The sequence below is a fragment of the Schistocerca cancellata genome, chromosome 6 (genome assembly GCF_023864275.1).
Source record: "Schistocerca cancellata isolate TAMUIC-IGC-003103 chromosome 6, iqSchCanc2.1, whole genome shotgun sequence".
Taxonomy (NCBI): Eukaryota; Metazoa; Arthropoda; class Insecta; order Orthoptera; family Acrididae; genus Schistocerca; species Schistocerca cancellata.
In genome coordinates, this window is record NC_064631.1 from 377,111,124 (window position 1) to 377,138,381 (window position 27,258).

At 39.1% G+C, this 27,258-nt stretch overlaps 1 protein-coding gene across 1 annotated transcript in view; it reads right to left on the bottom strand.

Moving 5' to 3' along the window:
* The window catches only part of LOC126088338 (neural-cadherin-like), a 296,369-nt gene that overhangs the window by 51,919 nt on the left and 217,192 nt on the right, over positions 1-27,258 (bottom strand). The window contains exon 19 of the mRNA XM_049906473.1: positions 20,600-20,841. Within this exon, the coding sequence (XP_049762430.1) occupies positions 20,600-20,841 (242 nt within the window). The remainder of the gene's footprint in view (positions 1-20,599; positions 20,842-27,258) is intronic.

Consider the following 27,258-nt stretch of genomic DNA (forward strand, 5'->3'; position numbering starts at 1 on the left):
ATCTGAACAGGCCACTTGTCACCAGTCACGGGACATCCAGCTGTGGTATTGGTACGCAAATTCCAGACTTTCTCACTGATGAACTGAAGTCAGTATGGCTGCATGAACCAGGTGCCTGCTGCTGATGCCCACATGCAGCAATGTTTACTGAATGGTCATTGAGTGGACACTGTTGATAGCCCCTTGGTTCATCTGGATGATCAGTAGCTCAACTGTTGTATGTCTGATTGCCCATGCATATCGCTGCAGCCTTTTTTTTTTCACCCATATACCTGTGGTCTTTGGTGAATCCTAGATGCCATGGCCTCAGTTTTGGATAGTGCCATTTTGCCACACTTGGTATACTGGAACCATGGTGGCATGAGAACACTTTTTAAACTTAACCTTTCAGAATTGATTCCACCCTTGGTCCACAAACCAATGATAATAACTTACTGGACATCAGATAAACTGCTCCATTCCCACATTATTATGATGACTGCACTGCTTGCCATGTCCCCCAAACATGATTCATATATACCCTAGCCTGCTAGCACTACCACCTGCCATCTGTAAATGCTTATTGCACAATGACATCGACCATAGGTGGTGGACACATTAATGTGCCTTCCCTGTGTAGATCCCCATTGGGATACTTTGAACTGTTTGTGAGGAGTTTGGATTTCTTGCTATGCTATCTGCCTTTGGAAACCTTAATCTGATCCTAAAATTAGTTCTCAGTAATTAACTTTCCAACATAGGTGGATAAAGTCAGTATGACCATAACCAATAATTTTTTTCTTAGATGAAGATCAAAGTAAGATAATAACTGTATACCCAGCAACATATTTGTCCTCTGATCATGGTGAACAATTGGATAGGATAAATAATATAGTGTTTTACAGAATAGATGCTCTTCATTTAGAATAATTAAAGACTCCAGGGCTAATATTTTTAAGTACAGTTACAACAGGCGACATGGGATCAAATTTATAATTAACCGAATGCTGACATACAATTTAGTTTGTTGTTGTTGTTGTTGTTGTGGTCTTCAGTCCTGAGACTGGTTTGATGCAGCTCTCCATGCTACTCTATCCTGTGCAAACTTCATCTCCCAGTAACTACTGCAACCTACATCTTTCTGTATCTGCTGAGTGTATTCATCTCTTGGTCTCCCTCTACGATTTTTACCCTCCACACTGCCCTCCAGTACTAAATTGGTGATCCCTTGATGCCTCAGAACATGTCCTACCAACCAATCCCTTCTTCTGGTCAAGTTGTGCCACAAACTTGTCTTCTCCCCAATCCTATTCAATACTTCTTCATTAGTTATGTGGTCTACCCATCTAATCTTCAGTATTCTTCTGTAGCACCACGTTTCGAAAGCTTCTATTCTCTTCTTGTCCAAACTAGTTATCATCCACGTTTCACTTCCATACATGGCTACACTCCATACAAATACTTTCAGAAACGACTTCCTGACACTTAAATCTATACTCAAAGTTAACAAACATCTCTTCTTCAGAAATACTTTCCTTGCCATTGCCAATCTACATTTTATATCCTCTCTACTTTAACCATCATCAGTTATTTTGCTCCCCAAATAGCAAAACTCCTTTACTACTTTAAGTGTATCATTTCCTAAACTAATTCCCTCAGCATCACCCGACTTAATTCGACTACATTCCATTATCCTCATTTTGGTTTTGTTCATGTTCATCTTATATCCTCCTTTCAAGACACCATCCATTCCGTTCCACTGCTCTTCTAAGTCCTTTGCTGTCTCTGACAGAATTACAATGTCATCAGTGAACCTCAAAGTTTTTATTTCTTCTCCATGGATTTTAATACTTACTCTGAATTTTTCTTTTGTTTCCTTCACTGCTTGCTCGATATACAGATTGAATAACATCGGGGAGAGGCTACAACCCTGTCTCACTCCTTTCCCACCCACTGCTTCCCCTTCATGTCCATCGACTCTTATAACTGCCATCTGGTTTCCGTACAAATTGTAAATAGCCCTTCGCTCCCTGTATTTTACCCCTGCCACCTTCAGAATTTCAAAGAGACTATTCCAGTCAACATTGTCAAAAGCTTTCTCTAAGTCTACAAATGCTAGAAACGTAGGTTTGCCTTTCCTTAATCTAGCTTCTAAGATAAGTCGTAGGGTCAGTATTGCCTCATGTGTTCCAATATTTCTACGGAATCCAAACTGATCTTCCCCGAGGTCAGCTTCTACCAGTGTTTCCATTCATCTGTAAAGAATTCGCGTTAGTATTTTGCATCCGTGACTTATTAAACTGATTGTTTGGTAATTTTCACATCTGTCAGTACCTGCTTTCTTTGGGACTGGAATTATTATATTCTCCTTGAAGTCTGAGGGTATTTCGCCTGTCTCATACATCTTGCTCACCAGATGGTAGAGTATTGTTAGGCTTGGCTCTCCCAAGGCTGTCAGCAGTTCTAATGGAATGTTGTCTACTCCTGGGGCCTTGTTTCGACTTAGGTCTTTCAGTGCTCTATCAAACTCTTCACGCAGTATCGTATCTCCCATTTCATCTTCATCTACATCCTCTTCCATTTCCATAATATTGTCCTCAAGTATATCGTCCTTGTATAGACACACTATATACTCCTTCCACCTTTCTGCTTTCCCTTCTTTGCTTAGAACTGTGTTTCCATCTGAGCTCTTGATATTCATACAAGTGGTTCTCTTTTCTCCAAAGGTCTCTTTAATTTTCCTGTAGGCAGTATCTATCTTACCCCTAGTGAAATAAGCCCCTAAATCCTTACATTTGTCCTCTAGCCATCCCTGCTTAGCCATTTTGCACTTCCTGTCGATCTCGTTTTTGAGACGTTTTTACTCCTTTTTGCTTGCTTCGTTTACTGCATTTTTATATTTTCTCCTTTCATCTATTAAATTCAATATTTCCTCTGTTACCCAAGGATTTCTATTAGCCCTCGTCTTTTTACCTACTTGATCCTCTGCTGCCTTCACTACTTCATCTTTCAAAGCTACCCACTCTTCTTCTACTGTATTTCTTTCCCCCATTCCTGTCAATTGTTCTCTTATGCTCTCCCTGAAACTCTGTACAACCTCTGGTTTAGTCAGTTGATTCAGGTCCCATCTCCTTAAATTCCCACCTTTTTGCAATTTCTTCAGTTTTAATCTACAGTTTGTAATATTAGTAATTTTCGCCTCACAAACATTAATATACGCTCGATAGGAAACGCCTGATGGCCTAAAGTTATCAAGCAATTGTAAACTAATAGAAATGAACCATCACATAGCAGCGACAGAATTTATAATTCTTTATCTTTGCCGTTCTTGCGTGGTGCCAGTAAATCTCTATGTACATGTATCGATTAATGATGTAAAAAAGAATTCTGTTGTTTCAAGACAAATGAGGCTTTTGGCGCCTCACCTTTTACTGTTTGTATTCCATGAGAGGCGGACGTGGACTTGCTGCGTTCCGCAACTTTATTTTATATGCTATGTGAAAATATTCAGTGAAAATGCTAAATGTTATTTTTTTTAATCAGAAAACATGTAGTTTCTGGTAACTGATTACGAACAGACAGCATCAAGAGGACATTTTGACTGTTATGTATAAAGTATTTAACCACTATGGTCATCTATTGTAATTTAATATGAAAAGGTACGTAGCATTAAAAAAAACGTGTGTTAAAGATAAGTGTGCTTATTTTCGTAAATTAACCTTGATGATTCCATCTCCTTATTTACCTGAATGATAATTATTTTGTGTTACTTCATCATCAGAAATTACGATCACGCTGATGGGCCGAACGCAGCATGAGGCAGAAGGAACATTATCGCTTTCCTATTATTTCTGAACCAACTTTTTTTGTGTAGTGTTGCATTTCTTTTAAAGTCTATAAATCTTCTGGTCCCTTAGTGTTGATCCGGGTATGTTCTACATCGCGACTATAAAAATGCACAGAAATGATAATGTTTCTTCCGAACGATCTCAAATATATATCAATATGCTGCTCTTATTCAGGTATTTAATGCTCAACGTATGTTATTATAATAGTGTAATCAATCCCTGATTCTGTTGCCAAGTGGCCCACTAAAATATTCACCTTTTCACATCTTCCCCTGGAAATGGCTTACAATTTAAAACCTGGTTCCTAAATCTCTGTCTTACCATTATATAATCTATCTGAAACCTGTCAGTATCTCCAGGCTTCTTCCATGTATACAACCTTCTTTTATGATTCTTGAACCAAGTGTTGGCTATGATTAAGTTGTGCTCTGTGCAAAATTCTACCAGGCGGCTTCCTCTTTCATTTCTTAGCCCCAATCCATATTCACCTACTACGTTTCCTTCTCTCCCTTTTCCTACTACCGAATTCCGGTAACCCATGACTATTAAGTTTTCATCTCCCTTCACTATCTGAATAATTTCTTTTATTTCATCATACATTTCTTCAATTTCTTCGTCATCTGCAGAGCTAGTTGGCATATAAACTTGTACTACTGTAGTAGGCGTGGGCTTTGTGTCTATCTTGGCCACAGTAAGGCGTTCACTACGCTGTTTGTAGTAGCTTACCCGCACTCCTATTTTTTTTTTATTCATTATTAAACTGACTCCTGCACAATTTAGTTTATCCCATGGTAAATTCATATTATTACTTGAAAATAGTTTTCCACATAAGCTAATCAGAAAAGACATTAAACAGCAATGTAAAAATTCATGTATAACTAGCTGAATTAAAGTATTTAGTGAAAGGAAGAGGGAAACACACCTATTGACAACAATAAGTAAAGATCCTACAGTAGGAGTGAACTGCAAAAACTATTCAGAATTGCTGAGAAAACGTATGAAAAAAAAATCAAGTCCATTATTTCAGAAGTCAGTAATATTGATAACATACTAAATCTATGCAAAGTGTAGTGAAACGAAAGATGGGACGACAGGTGCACAGAACAGGGTAACATCATTACTCATTTAAAGGGAAGGGCAATAAATGATTAGTCACAGATAGTAGATATGTTTAATAATCATATAGCAGTATGTTGAAAAAGTATGTCAATATACAAAAGTCTCACTTACTTCTTCTGAAATTAAGAAAATCATACGTTCTATCAAAAATAAAACCCCATCTGGATTTTATGGCGTTTTCAACAGAGTATTAAAGACTTGTTCCCATACAATACTTGCTGTCTTTTCTAAAATATGTAATGCATCACTAACTTAGAGATTCTTAAAACCTATTATCAGAAAGGTGATAGATGGGATGTCAAAACTGCTTACACATTTCACCACATGACACCATTTTCTGAAATTTTTGAGAATGATACATATTGTGGAACAATGTTTCACCTGTGCAATCATAATATCTTCAGTAAACCACAGCATGGATTTGATGGGATAGTGAGCCTATGTATAATGGCATATTCAACAAAAAGAAGTTCAAAGTTTTACTTAATAATTCAACCAATGTGAACAGGGGAGATTTTCTGACTGAGAAGAAAATGATTATGGGGGTCCACAAGGTTCAATCTTAGAGCCATTATTGTTTCTCATTAATGTAAGTGACTTTCCATTTAATATACAACAAGCAGAGTTAGTTCTTTCTGCTTATGACACTAGTATTGCAATCAGTCCCAAAATACACATAGCAACAGAAGAAACGGTAAGCAATGTTTTTAATACACACATCAAAAAAATGTTTTGCTTTACCCCAGTTCCCAGAGCTCCTGAAGACAGACGTTGACTGTGGATATTGTATCACAGACACAGTCCCTTTGACTCTTCAGAGATGTCACTAAAACCACCGAAATATGTAAACAATCATGCATGTGCAGCGCCTATTAGTCAGAGGGGATCCAACAGCCAATCAGTTCCAGTCATTCCACCAGAAAGGAGGTACAAGGCTTGTGTTGTCTGTAGTTCAACCATGCCTAGACAGTCAATATCACAGTTCCATTGTTACTTTGTGCTAGGAAAAGCTCTCAACAAGAGAAGTGTCCAAGCGTCTCGGAATGAACCAAAGTGATGTTATTCGGAAATGGAGGAGCTACAGAGAGACAGGAACTTCCAATGACATGCCTCACTCAGGCCCCTCAAGGGCTACTACTGCAGTGGACGACCACTACCTACAGATTATGGCTCAGAACGAACTCTGACAGAAACGCCACCATGTTGAATAATGCTTTTCGTGCAGGTACAAGACGTCATGTTATGACTCAAACTGTGCGCAATAGGCTGCATGATGTGCACACTTCAGACAGACGTTGATGCATGCCTGTATTCGTCATGGCATACTATCCACAAGTTCATCAAGGCACTGTTGGTCCAGATTGTCCCACTCCTCAACGGCGATCTGGCGTAGATCCCTCAGAGGGTTTGGTGGGTTACGTCATCCATAAACACCATGCAGCATGATACAGATGGGCCCAGCAACATGCCGAATGGACCGCTCAGGACTGTCATCACGTTCTCTTCACCAATGAGTATTGCATATGCCTTCAACCAGACAATCGTTTGAGACGTGTTTGGAGGCAACCCGAACAGGCTGAATGCCTTAGACACACTGTCCAGCAAGTGCAGCAAGGTGGAGGTTCCCTGATGTTTTGGGCTGGCATTATGTGGTGCTGACATATGCTGCTGGTAGTCGTGGAAGGCACCAAAACAGTTGTACGGTATGTGAATGCCATCCTCTGACCGATACTGCAACCATATCAGCAGCATATTGGTGAGGCATTCATCTTGATGGATGACAATTCACACCCCCATCTTGTGAATGACTTCCTTCAGGATAATGACATTGCTTGACTGAAGTGGCTAGCATGTTCTCCAGACATGAACCCACTCGAACATTCCTGGGATTGATTGGAAAGGGCTGTTTATGGATGATGTAACCCACCAAACACTCTGAGGGATCTACGCCAGATCTCCATTGAGGAGTGGGACAATCTGGACCAACAGTGCCTTGATGAACTTGTGGATAGTATGCCACGACGAATACAGGCATGCATCAATGCAAGTGGACTTGCTACTGGTTATTAGAGGTACAGGTGTGTACAGCAATCTTGACCACCTCTGAAGTTCTCGCTGTATGGTGGTACAACATGCAAAGTGTGATTTTCATTAGCAATAAAAAGGGTGTAAATGATGTTTATGTTGATCTCTATTCCAATTTTCTGTATTGGTCTTGAACTCTTGGAACTGAGGTGATGCAAAACTTTTTTTTATGTGTATAGTTTTCCTGACTGGTTTTCTATAAATGGCATCATGTCAATTTTTAAAAGACACAACAAATACAGTTCTGTACATCTATAGATACTACACCAATAGTAATAATAACTATGGTGGAAACTTCATAACTTTTAGGTGCCTATACTGGTGAGAAATTAGTAAAAAAATTTGGAAGTACTAAAACAACTTAGTTCAGTCTCATTTGCACTTCAAATTATTGCAGATCTTTGGGAGAGAGTAGCCAGTAACTGCAAATATATTTTGTGTATTTTCATTCAGTAATAGAAAAATGTTCTGAGTTAACTCATCTTTTTTTAGGAACAATACGTTTATTGTGTAAAAAAGTACCGTAATATGTCGTTCTCACCCATGATCATTTTGTAGACAGCTGTTTGAGGAGTTAGGCATTTTAACTTCACAGTCTATTTATTCCCTAATATACTTTGTCATAAATAAACCACTGCTGTTCAAAAGAAACAATGACACCTATAATTACAACATCAGAAGAAAAAAGTGACAGTCATTGTTCCAAATTAAGGTCATCTTTAGCAGAAAACAAGTTTCACAATGCTGCCACCAATATTTATCACTTTCCCCCAATGATATAGATTGTCTGACAAGCAGCAAAGGTAAGTTTTAAAACAACTGGAAAAGTGTCTCCTCGACAACTCCTATTCCACAGCAGAATTTATATTTTTGTAGATTGTACAATATGATGGGTACAAATTACTAAATCATATCTGCATTTAAAAGGAAGGTCGGCATGCTGTCTTACTTAAATATGAATGTGTAATGTGAATGTAAAATGACTCATTCAACATCATTATGATTAATTGTACAAATGATCCATGGAAACTAAAACTAATTAACTTCAATGTGGTCTTCACCTTCACAACTCCATTTCCGAAAGATTTTGTTTTACAGCATGGGCACCACTTGCACCCAATTCAGCAATGTCAGTACAAATATTGTGATAACCTTGCCAGTGTCTTTACAGAAAGACAATATTATGTTCAGTTAATTCATAAATACATCTCTTTATTATTTATTAAATAAATCTCTTTTACTGCTATGCATGCAACTGCATATGCTATGGTGTGCAATATGTCCCAAAATGCTGAAGAAAATTGGTTTGTTCTTTTTTCATGTGATGTCAACAGTGAGCATAATGGACTTATGGAGACACCATTAGTTCACAGGCAATTCCATATAAAATCCCAAAAATGTGCTTTTTCACCATTTTTTGTACCAAAACTAAGTTGTGTATACCAAGAGGACCATGCACAGAAAATGGCTGAGATTTTTATGATATATTCCTAAGATTCAGATCTCAAATAATATTGAAGATTTTCTTAATATATTTGTCTGTTATTGAGATACAGAGATTCAAATTTTACCCTAGTTCTATATGAAAAATCAGGTATGACACAAAATCCAAATAATAAATAACCACAGAAATTGCTCAGTTCTTATTAGCACATTCACGAGGCATTTATCCAGAAGTGTGAGAAATACTCCATAAAATGGAATGAGGCAGTGGGAAAGAGTAGGAAAAGTAATAAGTACTGGAAGATAGTAGGCAGTGGTTGTGGTACAGAAAAAACAAAGGAGACAATGGCAGAGTGAGAGAAAGACAGGGACACTGTGGTAGTGGAACTTAGTTGACAATGACAGGACAGTGCTGGGAAAAAGAGTGATGGAGACAGTGCCAGTGAGAGAGGAATAGAGATGGAGAAAGTGGGAATGAGTGATAGCCAGTGATAATGACAGAGAGGATCTATGAGAATGCCAAGGAGGAAGAGAGAGACAGTGACAGCAAGAAGAGACAGCAACAGTGGGAAGGAAAGAATGAGAGAGAGATAGCAAAAGAGAGACAGTGACAGTGAGAGGGGACAGTAGTAGTAGGACGGAATGAAGGAGACTGTGGCTATGAGACAGGAGACAATGACAGTTAGAGAGACACAAAGAGACAATGGCAATGAGCTGGGCCAAATGAGTAAGTGAGAATGGGCAAGTGGGAATGGATTGGTATGAGCAGCTTACAGCGATGGGCCAGGGGGTGTGAGTGAGCCTGTGGGAGTGAGAGGTGACTTCCATGTTAAAAGGAACTTGAATATGTTCATATGCCAAAATTTATGGGAAAATTTTTTAGAGGTTATCAGGAAGGTAGAATGATCCACTTTTTGTTCAGAGTATTTTAATTAGCAGCTTACTCACCTTTTGTATTCCAATAGAAGCATTTCTTCATTGGTCATTTATACTCATATCTCCAGCAAATCTGTTGCTATTGCTTGCCTCCCATGAGTGAGTACTCTATGTATCAATCAAAGGCCTAGTGAAACATCTACATCCTTCACTGGGACATCAACCATTTCTTTTACCACTTAACACATGTTCATTTGAAAGACCCTGCCCAAAACCTTGCCTTCCTCTTCAAATGGTTATTACATCATCGATCCCTAAGCATGTCATAGTTCATCCATACACCACTTATATTCTCAGTCTTGGACCCTATGAGTCAGTCTCTTGTAAATGCAAGCTCTGTCCTGTACACCCATCGAACACTTCCTACTGAAGCACTACACAGACAATTCCTTACTATTACGTGTGGAGGCAGCTATGTCATCTACCAGCTGTGTTGCAACTACTGTGCAGTTTACAAGGTAGTTACATCTAAGGTATCTTATCCACTGTTGGCTGGGTATGGGCTTGTTCACTCAGGATTCCTGAACGATGAGCAGTTGTCAAGTACCATAAACCCTAAGAATGTTTCATCTACTGCTGATGGCAGTGACACTAAAAGGTAATACATCTCAGAGTATGGGGATCTTAACTTAATGGTCTAACGTCTTTTCTTTTTTTTTTCATGGAATTGACTGCTGCTGAAGTCACTTTAGTAACCTCACTGTATGTGTTTAGGGAAGATATGGATATATCAATATGCATAGCATTGCCCACAACCTGAGAGGGCACCTCCGTTGGGGAAGCTGCTGATATCAGAGGCTGGGACCTAAAATTCTGTAGTTGGCCAATATAATATCATCTGGTAGCTTGCTCACCCTCAGCTTTTCCTTCACTAGCTGCTGTTATCTGATTCTTCCTCTATGAAGTGAACTTCAACTGACACTGCTGTTAACCTGAGGATGGACTGGAGTTGTATTTTGACTACCATACTTTCCAAATTACTGCATAACTGGAGTGACGGGTCTGTTATCTGGACTCCATGGGCTTGTATAATATTTCTATATAATGCTTCTATTTGATGAGCATGTGGCTTCCACCACCATAAGTCTTATCTGGAGCAGTGGTTAACAGTTTGACCACTGGCAGCATTTGGTAAATGTTTCATTTTGGCCATTTCTCCGTGTTATTTTAAAACATCAGTTTTAACGTAATAAATGGGGTGTGGTAAAATTCGATGCAACTCATATATCTGAGGAAGAGATTATTACTGGAAAATAAGACTCCAACTACCTGTTATATAAGTGCTTTAATTATCAGAATAAAAAAACTTATGCGCAAAAACAGTCCATGCACATGAAACTCTGAGGACAAATTTGGCATTTCAGTGACACCTGCTTGCTATGTTTGATAGCATGCTTTTGCCCACCAGCTTTGGAGAGTTTGTGGTAACAGCTGTTACGTCTTCTCACTGGAATTTCAACCAGTTTGTGATTGCCATTCATTGATGTCTTCCGAACATCATCAATCCCGAGGAACGCACTTGCAATAGCCTCAGGGAAAGCAATGATACCCATTTTTTGTTTTGTAATTTGAACAAAGTATGAGCATTTACAAGAGTAGTATTGATTAGTAATTCAAAGGCCACTTTGTGGTACCACTTCCACAAGCATGAGTCATAGGTTTTCTTTTGATCTGAAAGATCAATGAAGGGTTTTGCTACATTGTAATCCACAGTTGCATTTGGTTTTTTCAATCCACCTCTCCTCGTTTTCACTGCCACAAGCTCAGGTTTATGTTTGGTTGTCAAAAAAATGACATCACTCTTGTCACACCACTTTCCAACAACTACCTTTGAGTTGCTTTCCACAACCACCATTTACCATTCGTCAACTTTTTCGTGGTGATAGTTTTGAGATCTACCCTTCTTTTTGCGTGGAGTGTTCCCACCAGATGAGTTTGTGTTCATAGAAGAATGTGCACCAAGTTCACAACAGTGTAAAAATTATCTACAAAGAGGGTCCTTCCAGAATTTGAAAGTGAATTGATTAATTCTAAAATGGCCGCCATTGTTACATCTACAGCATTAACTTCTTTTCCACGATACGCTTTAACATTCCAAGTATATCCATCTACAGCACACACTTGGGATAATTTCTCTCCATACTTAAAACATTTTCCAGGAACATACTGATGAAATCATAACCTTCCACAAAATGGAACCATTGTTTCATCAATACAAACAGATGATCCACAAGCTTCCTAATTTTGAACACCTTGTCATGTTCATCTATGTTTTCATTGTCACAAAAATGTATGCAACTGAGGAGAGAATAAAACATATTTTGGGACATAACAGAAGACACCTGGTTTTTGTAAAGTAGATTCTGATACTAATAATCCTCCAGGCCCCACCCACAACATAAGCCCCATAAATTTTCTCTAATCAACAACGCGGATATCACTCCACAAAGTCAGTCTGGATGATGGTGATAATGTTTCTGCAGCTATTTCACTAACAATCTTTTGCTCAGTATTGTTTGTTTCATTCACTATGAAATTGCACATTTCTTCATCAAGTAAAACATTGTAAACATCAATGGGATGGATATTTGCAGGTAGATTGTCCAAAAGTGCATTGCTTACTCCACAGTAAAAAGAAAAAAAAAAGAGGTTTAGGTTTTATTCAGGAAGTAGGGAGCCCATCAGTACAAGAGATCTCTTCAGATGACAGCTCACTTTCACTGTCTTCATCAGTGGAAGACGAAACTTTGTTTTCCCAACTGTAGATATATTATTTGTAACTTTCACATGTACCTTTTGTTTCTTCAAAGGAATTACCACTACTTCATCTTCACTACTACTCCCACTCAGGGAATGATCATGGTAATCTGGGTCACAATCACTACCGCTTCCAAAGAGTGATTCATCACAGAAATCAACTCCTCCAACCATTTTCAGATTCTCTCCTCTTGTGAGTCAATTTTTCGCCGAACATCTACAAAATCTTACTGAAAACAAGCACTACACATTGCCACATAAGTAAAAAAAAATATCTGTGCCAGCAAGGAACATGTACTGATGTTACATCGTAAACAGGTAACAACTGCCTGTCATCCATTCCTGCCACTACAAAACCAACATCACAATACTTTTACAACTGGCCGGTATAATGTGAAACTCATTTGATTCCAATGCAGGTGTGACTGTATATGCACCATAGGCAAATACTCAAGAACCCCCATGTGATTAAATATGATGCTCATGGCAAAAACGGAAAAACTGGTGTGCATCAACTATGATGCACAAGGTGGTGAAAGTTTTAATACACACATCAAAAAAAGTTTTGCATCACCCCAGTTCCCAGAACTCCTGAAGACAGACATTGACTGTGGATATTGTATCACAGACACAGTCCCTTTGACTGTTCAGAGATGTCACTAAACCCATCCAAATATGTAAACAACCATGCATAAGCAGTGCCTATTAGATGGAGAAGGTCCAACAGCTGATCAGGTCCAGTACTTCCACCAGAAAGGAGGTACATGGTTCGTGCTGTCTGTAATTCAACCATGCCTAGATGGCCAATAGTGCAGTTTCATTGTTACTTTGTGCCAGGAAGGGTTCTCAACAACAGAAGTGTCCAGGTATCTCGGAGTGAACCAAAGCAATGTTGTTCGGAGATGGAGGAGATACAGAGAGACAGGAACTGTCAATGACATCCATTTCTCAGGCCGCCCAAGGGCTACTACTGCCGTAGATGACCGCTACCTATGGATTATGGCTTGGAGGAACTGTGACAGCAAATCCACCATTTTTAGTAATGCTTTTTGTGCAGCAACAAGACGTCGTACTACAACTCAAAATGTGTGCAATAGGCTGTATGATGTGCAACTTGACTCCCAACGTCCATGGCGAGGTCCATCTTTGCAACCATGACACCATGCAGCATTGTACAGATGGGCTCAACAACAAGCCAAATGGACTGCTCAGGATTGGCATCACATTCTCTTCACTGATGAGTGTCGCATACGCCTTCAACCAGACAATCATCGGAGATGTGCTTGGAGGCAACCCGGTCAGGCTGAACACCTTAGACACACTGTCCAGCAAGTGTAGCATGGTGGAGGTTCTCTGCCATTTTGGGGTGGCATTACATGGGGTCGACGTATGCTGCTTGTGGTCATGGAAGGCACCATAACGGCTGTATGATAAGTGAATACCATCTTCTGACTGATAGTGGAACCATATCGGCAGCATATTGGCAAGACATTCATCTTCATGGCCGACAATTTGCACCCCCATCGTCCACATCTTGCAAATGACTTCCTTCAGGATAAAAACATCATTCGACTAGAGTGACCAGGCGTTCCCCAGACATGAACCCTATCGGACATACCTGGGATAGATTGAAAAGGGCTGTTTATGGATGACGCAACCCACCAAACACTCTGACGGATCTACGCCGAATCGCCATTGAGGAGTGGGACAATCTGGACCAACAGTGCCTTGATGAACTTGTGGATAGTATGCCATGACGAATACAGGCATACATCAATACATGAGGATGTGCTACTGGGTATTAGATGTACCAGTGTGTACAGCAATCGGGGGCACCGCCTCTGAAGGTCTCGCTTTATGGTGGTGCAACCTTCGTGTGATTTTCATGAGCAATAAAAAGGGCAGAAATGATGTTTATGTTGATCTCTTTTCCAATTTTCTGTACAGGTTCCAGCATCTCGGAACCATGGTGATGGAAAACTTTTTTTTTTATGTGTGTGTTAAAATTGCAACATACGTGTACAACAGCGCAGTAATACTTGGTTTTACATTAATTTTGATCAGGAACTATGATAGTTTGTTTTTGTGGACAATCAGAAAATATAATTGTATGTTCCAGAACGTTAATTTTAATGCACACAATGTGCTAGGGGATCTTACACAAAATTTCCTAGGAGTGGAACAGTTGAGGTCTTTGTATCAACAAACATATCTCTTGATATGCTCACCTTCCCCAGCAGATGTTGCTCTCTGGGGTGTACCTGGCAATGTGCTCTCCAGTAACAAATTGCTAAGGAATTCAGACTGTAGACTGAGAGGAGCCCAAACAAAGGGTAACTAGATGCTGTACGCATAACTACTGTGCTTGAACCTCATGACTATCCAGGTATGGGTGGATCACATTATGACTATTTTCACCTAGCTGGTAATACAGTCATTCCAAAATCTGCAGACAACCTATGTCCTAGAGAACTTCAAGTATAGTGTAAAATGGTAGCCTCCATAAGAACACAAGAGATAAAATGCACACAAAACATACTGACCAAGTGACAACTAATGGCAATAGGATACAGTCTTACATCACCACAGAGTCATCATTGATAAGAGGCCGTTTGTATATCTGTTTAAAGCAATGAGCTACTTTATAACAGTTCCTTTGCAGTGTAAGATCTGGAGCCAGTTTCGTCTAATTTTTAGTAAGACACCTGGTTGTTGTACTACACCATGCTGCAGCACCTATGATGGAATGCTATGAAAATCCTCCATAACCTGTTCAATTTGATCAAGAACAAAGACACTTCTCCAACTTGTGACACAATGCAATATTCACGTCTCCCATAAAACCATATAAGAACAGTAAATATCCAAGTAGTTATCATAGTGTTGCCCTCAACAGCTACATAGAAAAGATATCAGAGCAGTGAGTAAGCTATCATCTTATCTGGCCTCACAAATCTAGTGAGCTCCTTAGTTTGGTTCCAGAATTAGCTGAGGAGATATCATTCCATCACTGATAACCTGACATTCCTGGTGACATCTATACAGTAGGCTCTCCTATAAAAGCATATTTTTTCAATTTTTGAAAGGATAATGACCCCACTGTGAGGGATATTAGTCTCAGAAACTTCCTTCAGTGGAACTTTCAAGTACATTGTCTCTTCTTTGTCTGCTTACTCTTGTTGTGCCAAATTCTTAGATACTGATTCAGGGAAGCTCTGTTGGGATATTTTACATATCATTTACTGCAAACATGCATTGCAAAAGTAGGACATTACTCCAAGTGCTAGAGAATCAGTGAGATTTTGAGGCCTTCTTTCTGATGGCACACTTTATCAGTTACTATGTATGAGGGGGATCTGGAAGCAAGGAAACAAGTGCAGAATGTCCTTGAGCATATAGTCACAAGTGTTGGAAGAAGACATTACATAACTATTCCAGTTTTACAATGCTGTCATATTGCATTGGTTGGATTAACAACACTCACAGTCCAGCACAAACTTTGTATATTACGATCACATATTCTATACATCATGAGGTTGTAACCATACAAGACCAGCTCATAGCCAGTGTTTGTGCTGACTAAAGCTAGTGAGCTCCCGCTGCACATTCAACATCATTTCCTCATAGTGCATCATCAACGCAGGTTATTGTCATATTCACAAGATCAGATCTACAAGACTGCCCACAAGAAATGGGACTATTCTGTATATTTATGAAATGCAGATCTAGTGGCCCTTAGGTGGAACATATGAGTATTACACGTCCCTTCTAGAAATGGAACCACACACTTCCTAAATAGTAAGCAGCTCAAATTATTAACATTAATTTTTTTGTAACTGAAGGCAATGAAACATGAAATACAGATATTTATGGGCTTCAAATTCAAAAACAACTGTGAAGTAATGTGTTAGGTTTGTGATGGTTCTTCATGTGGTATAAAACAGATGGCTTCTGAACTTATGACATACAAAATGGGTAACACAACCTTCCAGTAACACACATTATCAATGAAAATGCTGTATCTTGCTTCTAGTGCATGTGAGTGTGACTGTGCCAAGTGTGAAGTCACCACGTGTGTGTGCTTGAATCGACCCCAAACAGTATCAGCATGGTCCAACCACCAGAGGTCGCCTGTGGAGTGCATGCACATGGCATGTCTCTGCCATACTTTCTGCCACTGACTCACACATATATATGTGCGGAGCAGCTCTGACTCTCCCTCTATGTTCATCCAGCTGTACTGCTCACATCATGTGTATTCACAAAAGGCTTATTTCCATTATTGTTCAGAGGTTTATGAATAAAGCCATATTTGTGTTACTTGAATCTGTTTCGTGTATTACTTTGTTGCTACATGACTGGTGATGACGATGGGATGGTTTCTGCATGTGCAGTCTTTAAGTGCAGTTTCATCACGCCAATCATTATGGACACCATGCTGCCAGCCCTCACTGAACAGCTTAGTTCAGCAGGAACCACTTTGTCAGCTTCCTTTAACAGAGAGGGCACCATTCCACTGATACATCCACACACTTTTCCTCAACATGATGAGTAAGCCACAGATTGCGAAGTTTCCAAAAAATGACTCAGATAGCATTTTTTGGCTTTCAGTGTGACTCAAATTTGTCCAAAACCTTCTTGCTCTCATGGAGTCTCTAAAATGTATCAATTACTGTGTCTGTCTGCTCCTTTACAAGAACTGGGAACTCTTACTTTTGATCACATGCACAGTTTACTGTCTAACTAGCATTGCAAACAAATGCATGTCATAGTGGTGCCACAAGAAATCAAACGAGTAATACAGGACCTGGGCAGCGAAACTTCATGGCCTCAGCCATAAGTGTCAACTCATTACTGATTTCTATAATGATTCTTATGCAAATTCTATGGTGCACAACATGATTATCTTTTTAGCTCTGGACAAGGAAGTGCGCCCGAAGGCTTTACTATGTGAAAAACCCCTGTTGACAAAGGTTTTGCAAATAGTACAATCTTCTGAAGTTTCTCAGGCAGCAATGAACCAAATTAAAATGTGGGCAATACGGCAGTAGTGTCACAAGATGTGCCCACTAGGACAACTGGTAGCTTGCACAAGGAAGCAGCAGTGGTGGTGGTAAACATGTGGGCCCAGTGCCAAGCAGACCAAGGCTGGCCCAAGCAGCCTTGACCTCCACAGCACCAGTGTCAGCATTCTCTGTTACTGTCATCTCCTTTCTGTTTTGTCCAGCATGAATTTTCTGCATGCCCTAAGTGCTGGGCTACTTGTAATGCTTTCCAGAAGCAAGGCCACATAGTGTCCACATGTCATTTGCTGAAGATTGCCCAGGATATGGATATGGGCATAAACTATGTGGCTCCAATGCTTGTGACTACTCCCAAGTTGTTTATTGAGTTACGTGTTGTTTGCCAAGTGCTCCAGCCACAGGCTGACACAGGTGCTGGAGTAATGTTATTGAAATCTCAAACCTATGTGAGTTTAGGCTCACTTCTGTTGAAGCAGATCACATGGAGGAGGTCAGTTGTAACAAACAGAACATTGTGTTGTTTGGACAATTTATGGCCTCCTTGTCTTACAAGACAGTGGTTCATTCCATTACATTTTTGGTGGTTGCTGATGTTGCTGTTGGGAACTTGTTCGGGATGGATGCATTTCAGGGACTTGGATTTTCTATCAGTGATGCAGTTCACCTTGTGGCTGATCAGGTACCATATTCTCAATATAAAATACATTGTTTGGAGTTTTCATACTTGTTTTCAGAAGGTATAGGGTATGTTTACAAATTTTCTGCTCATATTTTTTGAAATCCATGGCTCATTCTCACTTTTGTCGTGCATTTTCCATTCCTGTTGCCCTAAAACATCAAGTGAAAAAAGAACTGAGCAGACTTCAATCTCTATGGGTGGTACAACCTGTTATGGCTAGTGAATGGTAGTCTCATCTGGTCATCTGGTTGGAAGTCATCAGTGGAACTTCGCCTCTGTGGCAACTTCAGGACAAGTCAACATGCAGTTGGTTGTGGATACATATCCTCTTCCACCCCAAGAGGAACTGTTGTTGAAAATTTTGGGTCGCCAGTACGTTTCTAAAATTGATATGTCTGAATTGTATCTGCTTTTTTCCAATGATTTTAGAGCAACTGTTTACAGTGTAACCTCACAAAATCTCAGCTTTTTCAACCTTCCCTTGTTTATTTGGTGTTTGAAGTCTTGTAGAATGGTTTTTGCTCTCTACCAGATCACCTCACTGTTATGTCTACACCCTGCCCCTAATCCATGAAGGAGCTTCAGACCTTCTTAGGTTAGATGGCCCACTACTATAAATTCCTGCTGGAGGTGGCCACATTGGCCCTCCCATTGCATGCCTTGTTATGCAAGAATGTACCTTTCTCCTGGAGCTGGGACTGTGAACATGCTTTTCAAATGTTGAAATCCAAACTGCTCTTTGCCCCTTGTTTAGCTACATTCTCTCTGTACCTAAATTACTTGTTGCTTCTGTTTCTAAATCTCTCACTTTGGCCCAGCAGCATTACTCTCAGGTGGAGAGAGAAGCTCTTACCATAGGCTATGCTCTCTGGAAATTTTATGTTTTTTGTATGGCTCAAAGTTTCATCTTATTACTGACCAAAAACCCTTGGTTTCCATATTCAACCCTCCCATTTTCTTGCCTGACAAGGCAGCAAACTGCTTAAAATTCTGGGTGCTATGCCTAATCATACCAATGTGGATGCCTTGTCACACCTTCCTGTGGGTCCTAATCCTGACTTTGACCATGAATAAATCCTTTGCTTCCATCTTGACATTGAAAAGCAGGCTGTGGTTGAGGGTTTCCCAATAACTACCTCGAGCATAGCACCTGGAGTTGCTGCTGACCATGTTCCCCACTAGGTGACTTGGTCTGTTGAATAGGGCAAGCCAGATAAACCATGGGGTTGGGCTGCAGACCGTCTGAGGAATTATTTTTCCTTACAGTATTGTCTCTATGGTCCCAGAGCAGTCATTTCTGCTGCATTACTGCATGAGGTTCTACACCTTCTCCAGGGCAATTGGGAAATTTTGCACACTGAACTGTTAGCTAGAAGACATGTTTTTTGGCCAGGAATTGATGGTGAAATTGCTGGTTTTGTCACAGCTTGTCAGCAGTGTGCCAGGTAACTCCCAGAGTGGGACTGTTCCCCTGGACTGCTCCCCACCAACTATGCAAACACATTTGTGTAGACTTTGTGGGTCCCTTCTTGAATTCCTATAGTCTCTTGGTTGTGGATGCATTTTCCTGGTTTCCTTAGATTCTGCAGTATGCGTTGACCTCAACTGAGGTCACAATTCGTATGCTTTTTGATAGCTTTTCTATTGAGGGATTGCCTTCTACCTTAGTTTCCAATAATGGGCCCCAGTTTGTTTCTCTAAGCTTTCAATTGTTTAGTTCCTGTCATGGTATTCATCACGTTACAGCTCCACCATTCCACTCTCAGTCAAATGACAAGTCAAAATGACTCCTGCATATGTTCAAGTGTCAAATGAAAAGGTCTTTTGTGGATTCCTCACTGGACGATGCCTTCCTCCATTTTCTGAGCACTTGGAACACTTCATGCCTATGAGGCAGCAGAGCCCAGCTGAGATGCTTCATAGCCAGCAGCCATGCACACTCTTCCACCTTCTGCAGCCATGCTTTAGTGCCTGCCCGGCACCTTGTTCCACCCCTTCCACTGGCGCTGGCTGTCGCTGCTCTGCACATGATGGATGTGTCTCTCATCAGGCCACTGGCAGCTCCTCCATCACCTGGGTGCTTGCTTCGGCACTGACTATCTCACTCTATGTTCATCCAGTTGTAATGCTGACATCAGTTGTTCTGTGTCTTGTTACGTGTGGTTTCAAGAGAGGCTTATTTCCATTACTGTTCAGAGGTTTATGAATAAAAATAATAAAGTCATATTTGTGTTATCTGTATCAGTTTCATGTGTTACTTGGTTACTACAGAAACCACTTTGGCAATCATAGTTTTACAAATCCAAGAAAATCTGTAATTTGAATGTAGCAGCAGTAAAACTACCACTATAGAAGTAAGAGGGTTTTCATCAATGAGCTATGGTCTGCTGACCTCAAAAAATGTCACACAAGTTGCATGATATTGAATGCAAGACAAAATGCTAGAGACATTTTGTTAGTACCGTAACAGCAGTCACAAGTTCTTAATTTGGATATTTGTACTAAAACCTATGAAGTGTAAAAATCGACTACAGAAAAACATAGCATGGTCCTGTAGTTACAGCTGAGAAGTACATGCAATCTGTCTCAGAAAATCAGTATGTTCACAGATGGCATTGTAGCACTGGATTACATGACAATCTTAAAAAATAAAATAAAATACTGTATCATCCAAGTCATAATTTGTCGGTAGCTTAAGCAATATCGAGATAACGTAAATGGTAACTTACATAAGATAACAATAATACAAACAAAGAAGGCCACAACTGCATCTGTGCCCAGTTTTATTGTTAGTTCCTCTTGCAACATCTCACAGTTTACACCACCATATTTTTTTGGACACACGCAACTATAACGGAGATCAGGTTCCTGGTTTATACAAGTACCTCCATTCAGACAAGGCATATTCAAACATTCATTGTGGTCTATACAAGCATTTCCATCATGTGACAATATTCTCCCTTCACCACATCTGAAAGATTAGAGAGAAAATTATTCAAAACGTAATACACTTTACAAGGCAACACAAATTAAAAATAAAGCTCTCATAATATTTGACTACTTACCAGAGACTCTGGTATTCCATAACTTATACAATTTGGGACTAGGATTAATAAAGTTTTGAAACTTTGCACTTCATGGGCTTGAAAGTACATAAAACAAAGTAAACAATTATCATCTTAAGATGATATTTATTTTGACAGCAAAGTAATAAAGCACAACTAAGGGACTTCACTCAAAATATAAGGTGCACTAACTATGTATGTTCTTCTATACAGCATGATAAACTAGCATATCACTGATAAAGTCAGACCTTTTCATACTGACAAAGTCATCTAATTTTTGCTGTTGAATGAAAGTTACTGTCAGCACATATTTCGGGTGTCACTCATTGCACATTGTACAAGGATATTGTCTGAAACTTGTGGTGCTGTCAGTCACAATTATTCTCATGCATATTTTCTGATTAATAGTCCAATGCATATAGTAATGATCAAATTAGTGACTAACTCAATTTACTCAGATTTGCTGATAAATACACTAAGCAGCAGCCCAATGATGATGGGAAAAAGGAGCAGCTAAATGTTCTGATAAAAATATAATAAATAACTATGTTTTAAATAGCAAATGTTTCTTCACTGATGATCTATTGAAGGTGTGGAGACAAAAAAGGGTAACAAAATCGCTCATAGGAGGTTCACCATGTTCATTCACTCATTCATGATGCTGCACAGATGCCAACATTTTGATAATTATTCAGGAGAGTGGAATAAGTCAAAATGTACATTAATGTCTGCATGGTATTTGTGCACAATCTAAAGGGATCATGATTAAATTACCAGGAAAGCTGATAATTTGTAAAAAGCTGTCATTTCCACATTTATATCCAATAATGTTGCTTGTAACCTACTGGTTCTTTAATATTCATAAGACACTGATACTTATAAAGGCTGTAAGAAATGAGAACTCTTTTCAGTTAACACCATTACCTGTCATGCTGGAAATGAGTTTGCTGCAGTTTACACTAATCTCACAATGAGCCATGAGGTCATGCTGGTATCAGTGTCCACATCTAAATGCTGAACAAGGAATACTATTGAATTTACTTTTTTAGCTATACAGTCACGTTCTCATACACAAATGATGACACCTCAGACAACATTTTACTTTCATTGGCTTCATTTTCTTTATCTCTCTTGTTTACAATAGCACTGTTTTAAATGGCAGTTAAACAATCAACATTGCACCTTTCTAATGTAAAAAAAAGGTCCAGGATGAAAATTACCCTTTTTGCATTAGAAACTGTAATTATGTTTCATCAAACAATAAAAAAAATGCATGTATCCTCAGATTGCAGACATCTGGAAATAATGATGGTAGTTGGAAGCAGATCTTATAAAACATACCGTATTTACTCGAATCTAAGCCGCACCTGAAAAATGAGACTCGGAATCAAGGAAAAAAAAATTCCTCGAATCTAAGCCGCACCTGAAATTTGAGACTCGAAATTCAAGGGGAGAGAAAAGTTTTAGGCCGCACCTCCAAATCGAAACAAAGTTGGTGCATTTTAATATGAGACACAATTTAGGTCGAATGAATGACGATACAGCTACAGTAGTTTGGTTCGAGTCGTAAGCTTAGCAGTTACGCTTTACCAGGTAGCCATTGCTGTGCGTCAGGCGCTCTGTCCGTATTTATATGGGTACCCTTCCTTTTTCACGTGCTTCGTCTGGTTTGAATTGATTGCTTATTTTTCTTTGATCTCATAAGTGCCGTTCTCTTTGTTATAGGTGTTTACGTCACTCTATGCTGAGAATGCATTACTGTACTGTGTCATGCATTGTTTGCCGCATTCTGATAATGAGTGTTTATGGCCTGTCGCCGCTCGCGGCATGGCTTGCTTTTGTGCGCACTACCGCCGCTTACAATGGAAAAAAAAAGAAGAAGAAGAAGAAGAAGAAGAGAGGAATTGTCTCATTAGTGAAACAATGGCAAGAGACTGCTATTTGTTGTTACTTACATTGCTGCTTTCTTTGATAATGATCAACAAGAACCTAATAGACTGTGTATGATAGAAGATGTTCTGAATGAGAGTTTAGCGAAAATTTTTCTCCATTCGAAAATCTTTGCAGACGCCTCTTTAGTACATTACAATCTGCACAGAAATTAGAGTCATCTTAGATTTAAAAATCTAGTCAATTTCCGTGCTTCATTTCTGAATGTATTAGGCATAAGAATAATACCAATATAAACATGACATGATATGTATATCCTTCGTTTGCTGTTTTCTCACTCTAGTTTCGTAGTTTATTAGGCACACAGGATTTAAATGAGATAGCAGCAAACACGAAAGAATACATGGCAGAATGTTTATTTTCATATTATTCTTATGGTGAAGAGAATACTGCATGTGATTCATATTTCATCAGGTTCCTATTAGCAACCATCTCTTCTCACAGGTAGGTAAAAATTCAGAACGTAGAGTTGGCCATATTGACAAAAACCCCAGTCTTCCCAGTCGGATTTTAGTAGTACATTGAAATGCTGCTACATTCGAAGATGAACAATACGGAATTTGTATTTACTTCGTTGGATAATGTATGAAAATGCAGTGGTCGAAACTCGGTGCGGAGACAAAAAGCTCGTCTTCCACCTTTTTTTTAAATTTATTTACTGATGCAGAGGTTTTGGCACCAGTATTTATCTTTGTGCCTGCAAAGCAAGCATGTGTAGCGCTACATGTATTCGACGGCAGAAGTTAGTTGTGGCGGCACCTACCATTTTTCAGAACTTCCACTTACTTTGCACTCGATTCTAAGCTGCAGGCGGTTTTTTGGATTGCAAAAACTGGAAAAAAAGTGCTGTTTAGATTCGAGTAAATATGGTATTTGACCTTGAAGAACTGGGAAATGTGTAAAACAATGGTGAAGCACACTGTGAATTTCAAGAACCAGGACTGACAGTAATAGACAATCCTCCAATACCTGAAATAAGGAACCATTATGATATACTGTATCATCCATTTGCAAAACAGGAACACTTGCAAATTCATATTACCACAATGAAGCTATGGAACTGCTTAGGCTAGTGTTCACAGATGTTCAAATAACATACAGGAATGCAGCCAGGCTACACCTTTGACAATTGTCAATGTTTCGAGATATGCACATCCTACCATTTCTAAGGCATGAATGCTGCAAGGAAGTGCTGTGCAAGGGAACTGAAAACCTCAATTTGAAGAATTTAATTTCAATGGTGTCCTTAATAACACTATTCCAATAGCTGGGAGTGCATTCCAGAATCTCCATGTTGTTATATTCCAAATGATGACCATTGCTGAGGCAACCGCTCAGCTGTTGGAAGTGTTTGTGATGTCTATGCTCTGTACAATGGTTCTCCTTGGTCCTGACAATCTAAACAAAACGTAATATGCCACAACTGCAGGGAATACAATATCCACCTTAGACAAACCGAAAGAGACTTAATCTTATATGGTGGCCAAAAAATACATTTCACATCATATTTCTGCAAAATATGACAAATCCTTCTGGAAGTGCTTCCAGCATAAGGCAAAATGGCTGTAAACTTTGGTCCCACCTCTGCATTATCATCATTCACCTGACATGTTGTCAATCAATAGTGCAATGCACATGTTATCATTATTTCACTATAACTATTCTGACAAAAGATGGCTCTGAGATGGCCTAACTCTTGCGACTAACTTTAAGGTCTAAAATGACAAGGCCCCTGTGAACCAAGGTATAAAACACCCCTTCACATTGAGCCAGGTGGTGACAACTATCAGCCTTTAAATAGAAAGTGGTGTGATTTGGTTACCTATAAGCTGCATGTTCCCATGTACAATCAGCTATTTTCCTGACCAACATATCAAGAAAGAGAACGCAGCCATTCTTCCCACCTCCAATTTGAAACGAATATTCAAGTGAACTGAATCCAGATGTTCTAAAATGCCATTTAAATTCTTGCTATCACGAGGCCAAACAGCAAAAGTATTTTAAATATATTGAAAAGGGGGGGGGGGTTAAAATAGTTCTGTTAATTCAGTGTCAAGCTTAACATCAATTAACCATAACAATTCAGACAGAGAATGCAAATAAAAATATGAGTCATTCAAATGCAATCCCTTTAATTGGTGTTAGAAATATGCTGGGTTCTTAATGTGATGCTCACATCGACCTACAATTGAGCTCAACAGAGTTTCAAGGAATTATGCTATATGATATGTCATAGCAAGAATGTTTCTCACAACAGGCCTAAGAAACACACCTCCCTTGTAGATCTTTAGGTGCTCATCTACTTTAGTGGGGACCCCACAGTAAGAATTAAGACTCTTCATAATCTCCTGCAACAAGGAACTTTTATTCAGGATGATCTTTCCTTTGTGGGGGACCAGAACCACACAGAATTTTTTGAAAGAAATTTCTGCTGTTTGGCTGTTAAGGTACATCAGGCGTATCTTAATGGTTCAACATCCACCTGAGAATGACTAGAAAGTTGAAATCATGATTGTGTACAATACATGAGCAATTAACAGTCAAATGGTGGAAATTTCTTTCAAAAAATTTTCCTCAGGAGATTGATAGTCTTTCTCTCAACACTTTTTGTAGGGTCAGCACTGAGCCCATGATATGCTGAATCAGAGAGTAAGCACCACACTTTTTAAACATAATCCAGTTTTTCCAACACCACTGTAGCATTGACCTTGCCCATGGGTAAAATAGCAACACATGGATACACTCTAAGTGAACATAAAGCAGCCCCCTCTCAGCTGCTGTTATATCAATCTTGGGAGAAGGTGCCCCAGTCAACACAACATGCTTCCTGCCTAAACTCCTCTGCAGCATTAGAAGGTACTTCATAAATAGCCTGTTCAATGTATCTTATAAAATCAATGACTGGTAAACACTCAGACATCAGAGCAAAATCTAAACCTTTCCCTACCACAGAGAAAGCTCAGTCATGACAATTTTTCTCCCTGAGAATGAACACATAACATTGAGATATAATAATAGACACTGAGCCACTGAAATATTCAGATTTCACCAAATGCCATACAGTTAAAAAATGAAATTTATAGTCAGACTGTGACCAGGAAACACCATCCAGCCAATCCCAAGAAAACGGTGAAGTTTTTTGAGCAGTCAATAAATGAAGCTAAAATAATTCCTTGAAAACAAAATCCAATTGTTGGCAAGTGAAATTGGCTAAACCAGCCTGTTGCTTGATGCTCTGTAACCCAAGGTTTTAAATTCCTTGTGTAGCACTTCTTTTGCAGCATTTGTCCTTAAAAATGACAGGGTGTGCACCAATTGAAATACTGACAACTGTCAAAGACATAATCCAGATGCAGTCGTCTAAGTTACACGAACATTTTATATGCCAGTAGAAACTCATCTTTCACATTGTTTACAGATGAGTTCTTTCAACATGTAGGTAATGAAAATAATGATAATTCAGAGAGTATTCTTCTAAGAAAATTAAAATGGACAAATTACAATCTGTCACTGGAGAAAAGTACACTCAGGATAACTAACAGTCTTTTTCATAATTTTGTAATAATAGTGGTAATAATAATTAATAAAGTAATAATTTCATTCTCATTAAACCATTAAAGCAACAGGCAAAGTCAAATGCATAGTACACTTGTTAAACTGATAAACACAAAGGTCCCCTCCATAACTTTTAGCCCTACACTTTTCTCCATTACCAAACTGATAATTCCATTGTGTCTCGGGATGCATTCTATCGACTAATCCCTCTTTTGTAGACAAGTAGTGCCATAATGTTTTTTTATTTTCTCAGTCTGAATCAGTATGTCTCCAATAGTCACTCAATCTACCCACTAATCCTCGGCATTTTTCTGTAGCACCATATATCAACAGGTTCTATTCCCATCTAGCCTGAACTGCTTAACATCCACATTCCACTTCCAAACAAGGATAGATGAAGACAGACAAATACTTCCATAGGAGTTTTCCTGACTTAAATTTATAGTAGATGCTGACAAAGTCATCTTATTCAGAAATACTTTTCATGCTATAGCAGTCTGCTTTTTATGTCCTCTCTACTTTGGCCATTGCCAGTTATTTCACTGCTCAAACAGCAAAACTCATCTTAAAGTTTTAGTGTCTCATTTCCTATTCCAATTCCTTCAGCATCACCTGAGTTAATTTGAATACATTTCATAACGCTACTTTCACTTTTGTTGATATCTAGCTTATAACCCCTTCTCAAGGCACTATGAGTATAAATTCCATTCAATTGCTCTTCCAAGTCCTTTGCGACATCTGACAGAATCACAATGTCATAAGCAAACCTTTAAGTATTTATTTCTTCTCCCTGAACTTTAACCTCCTTTTCAAATTTC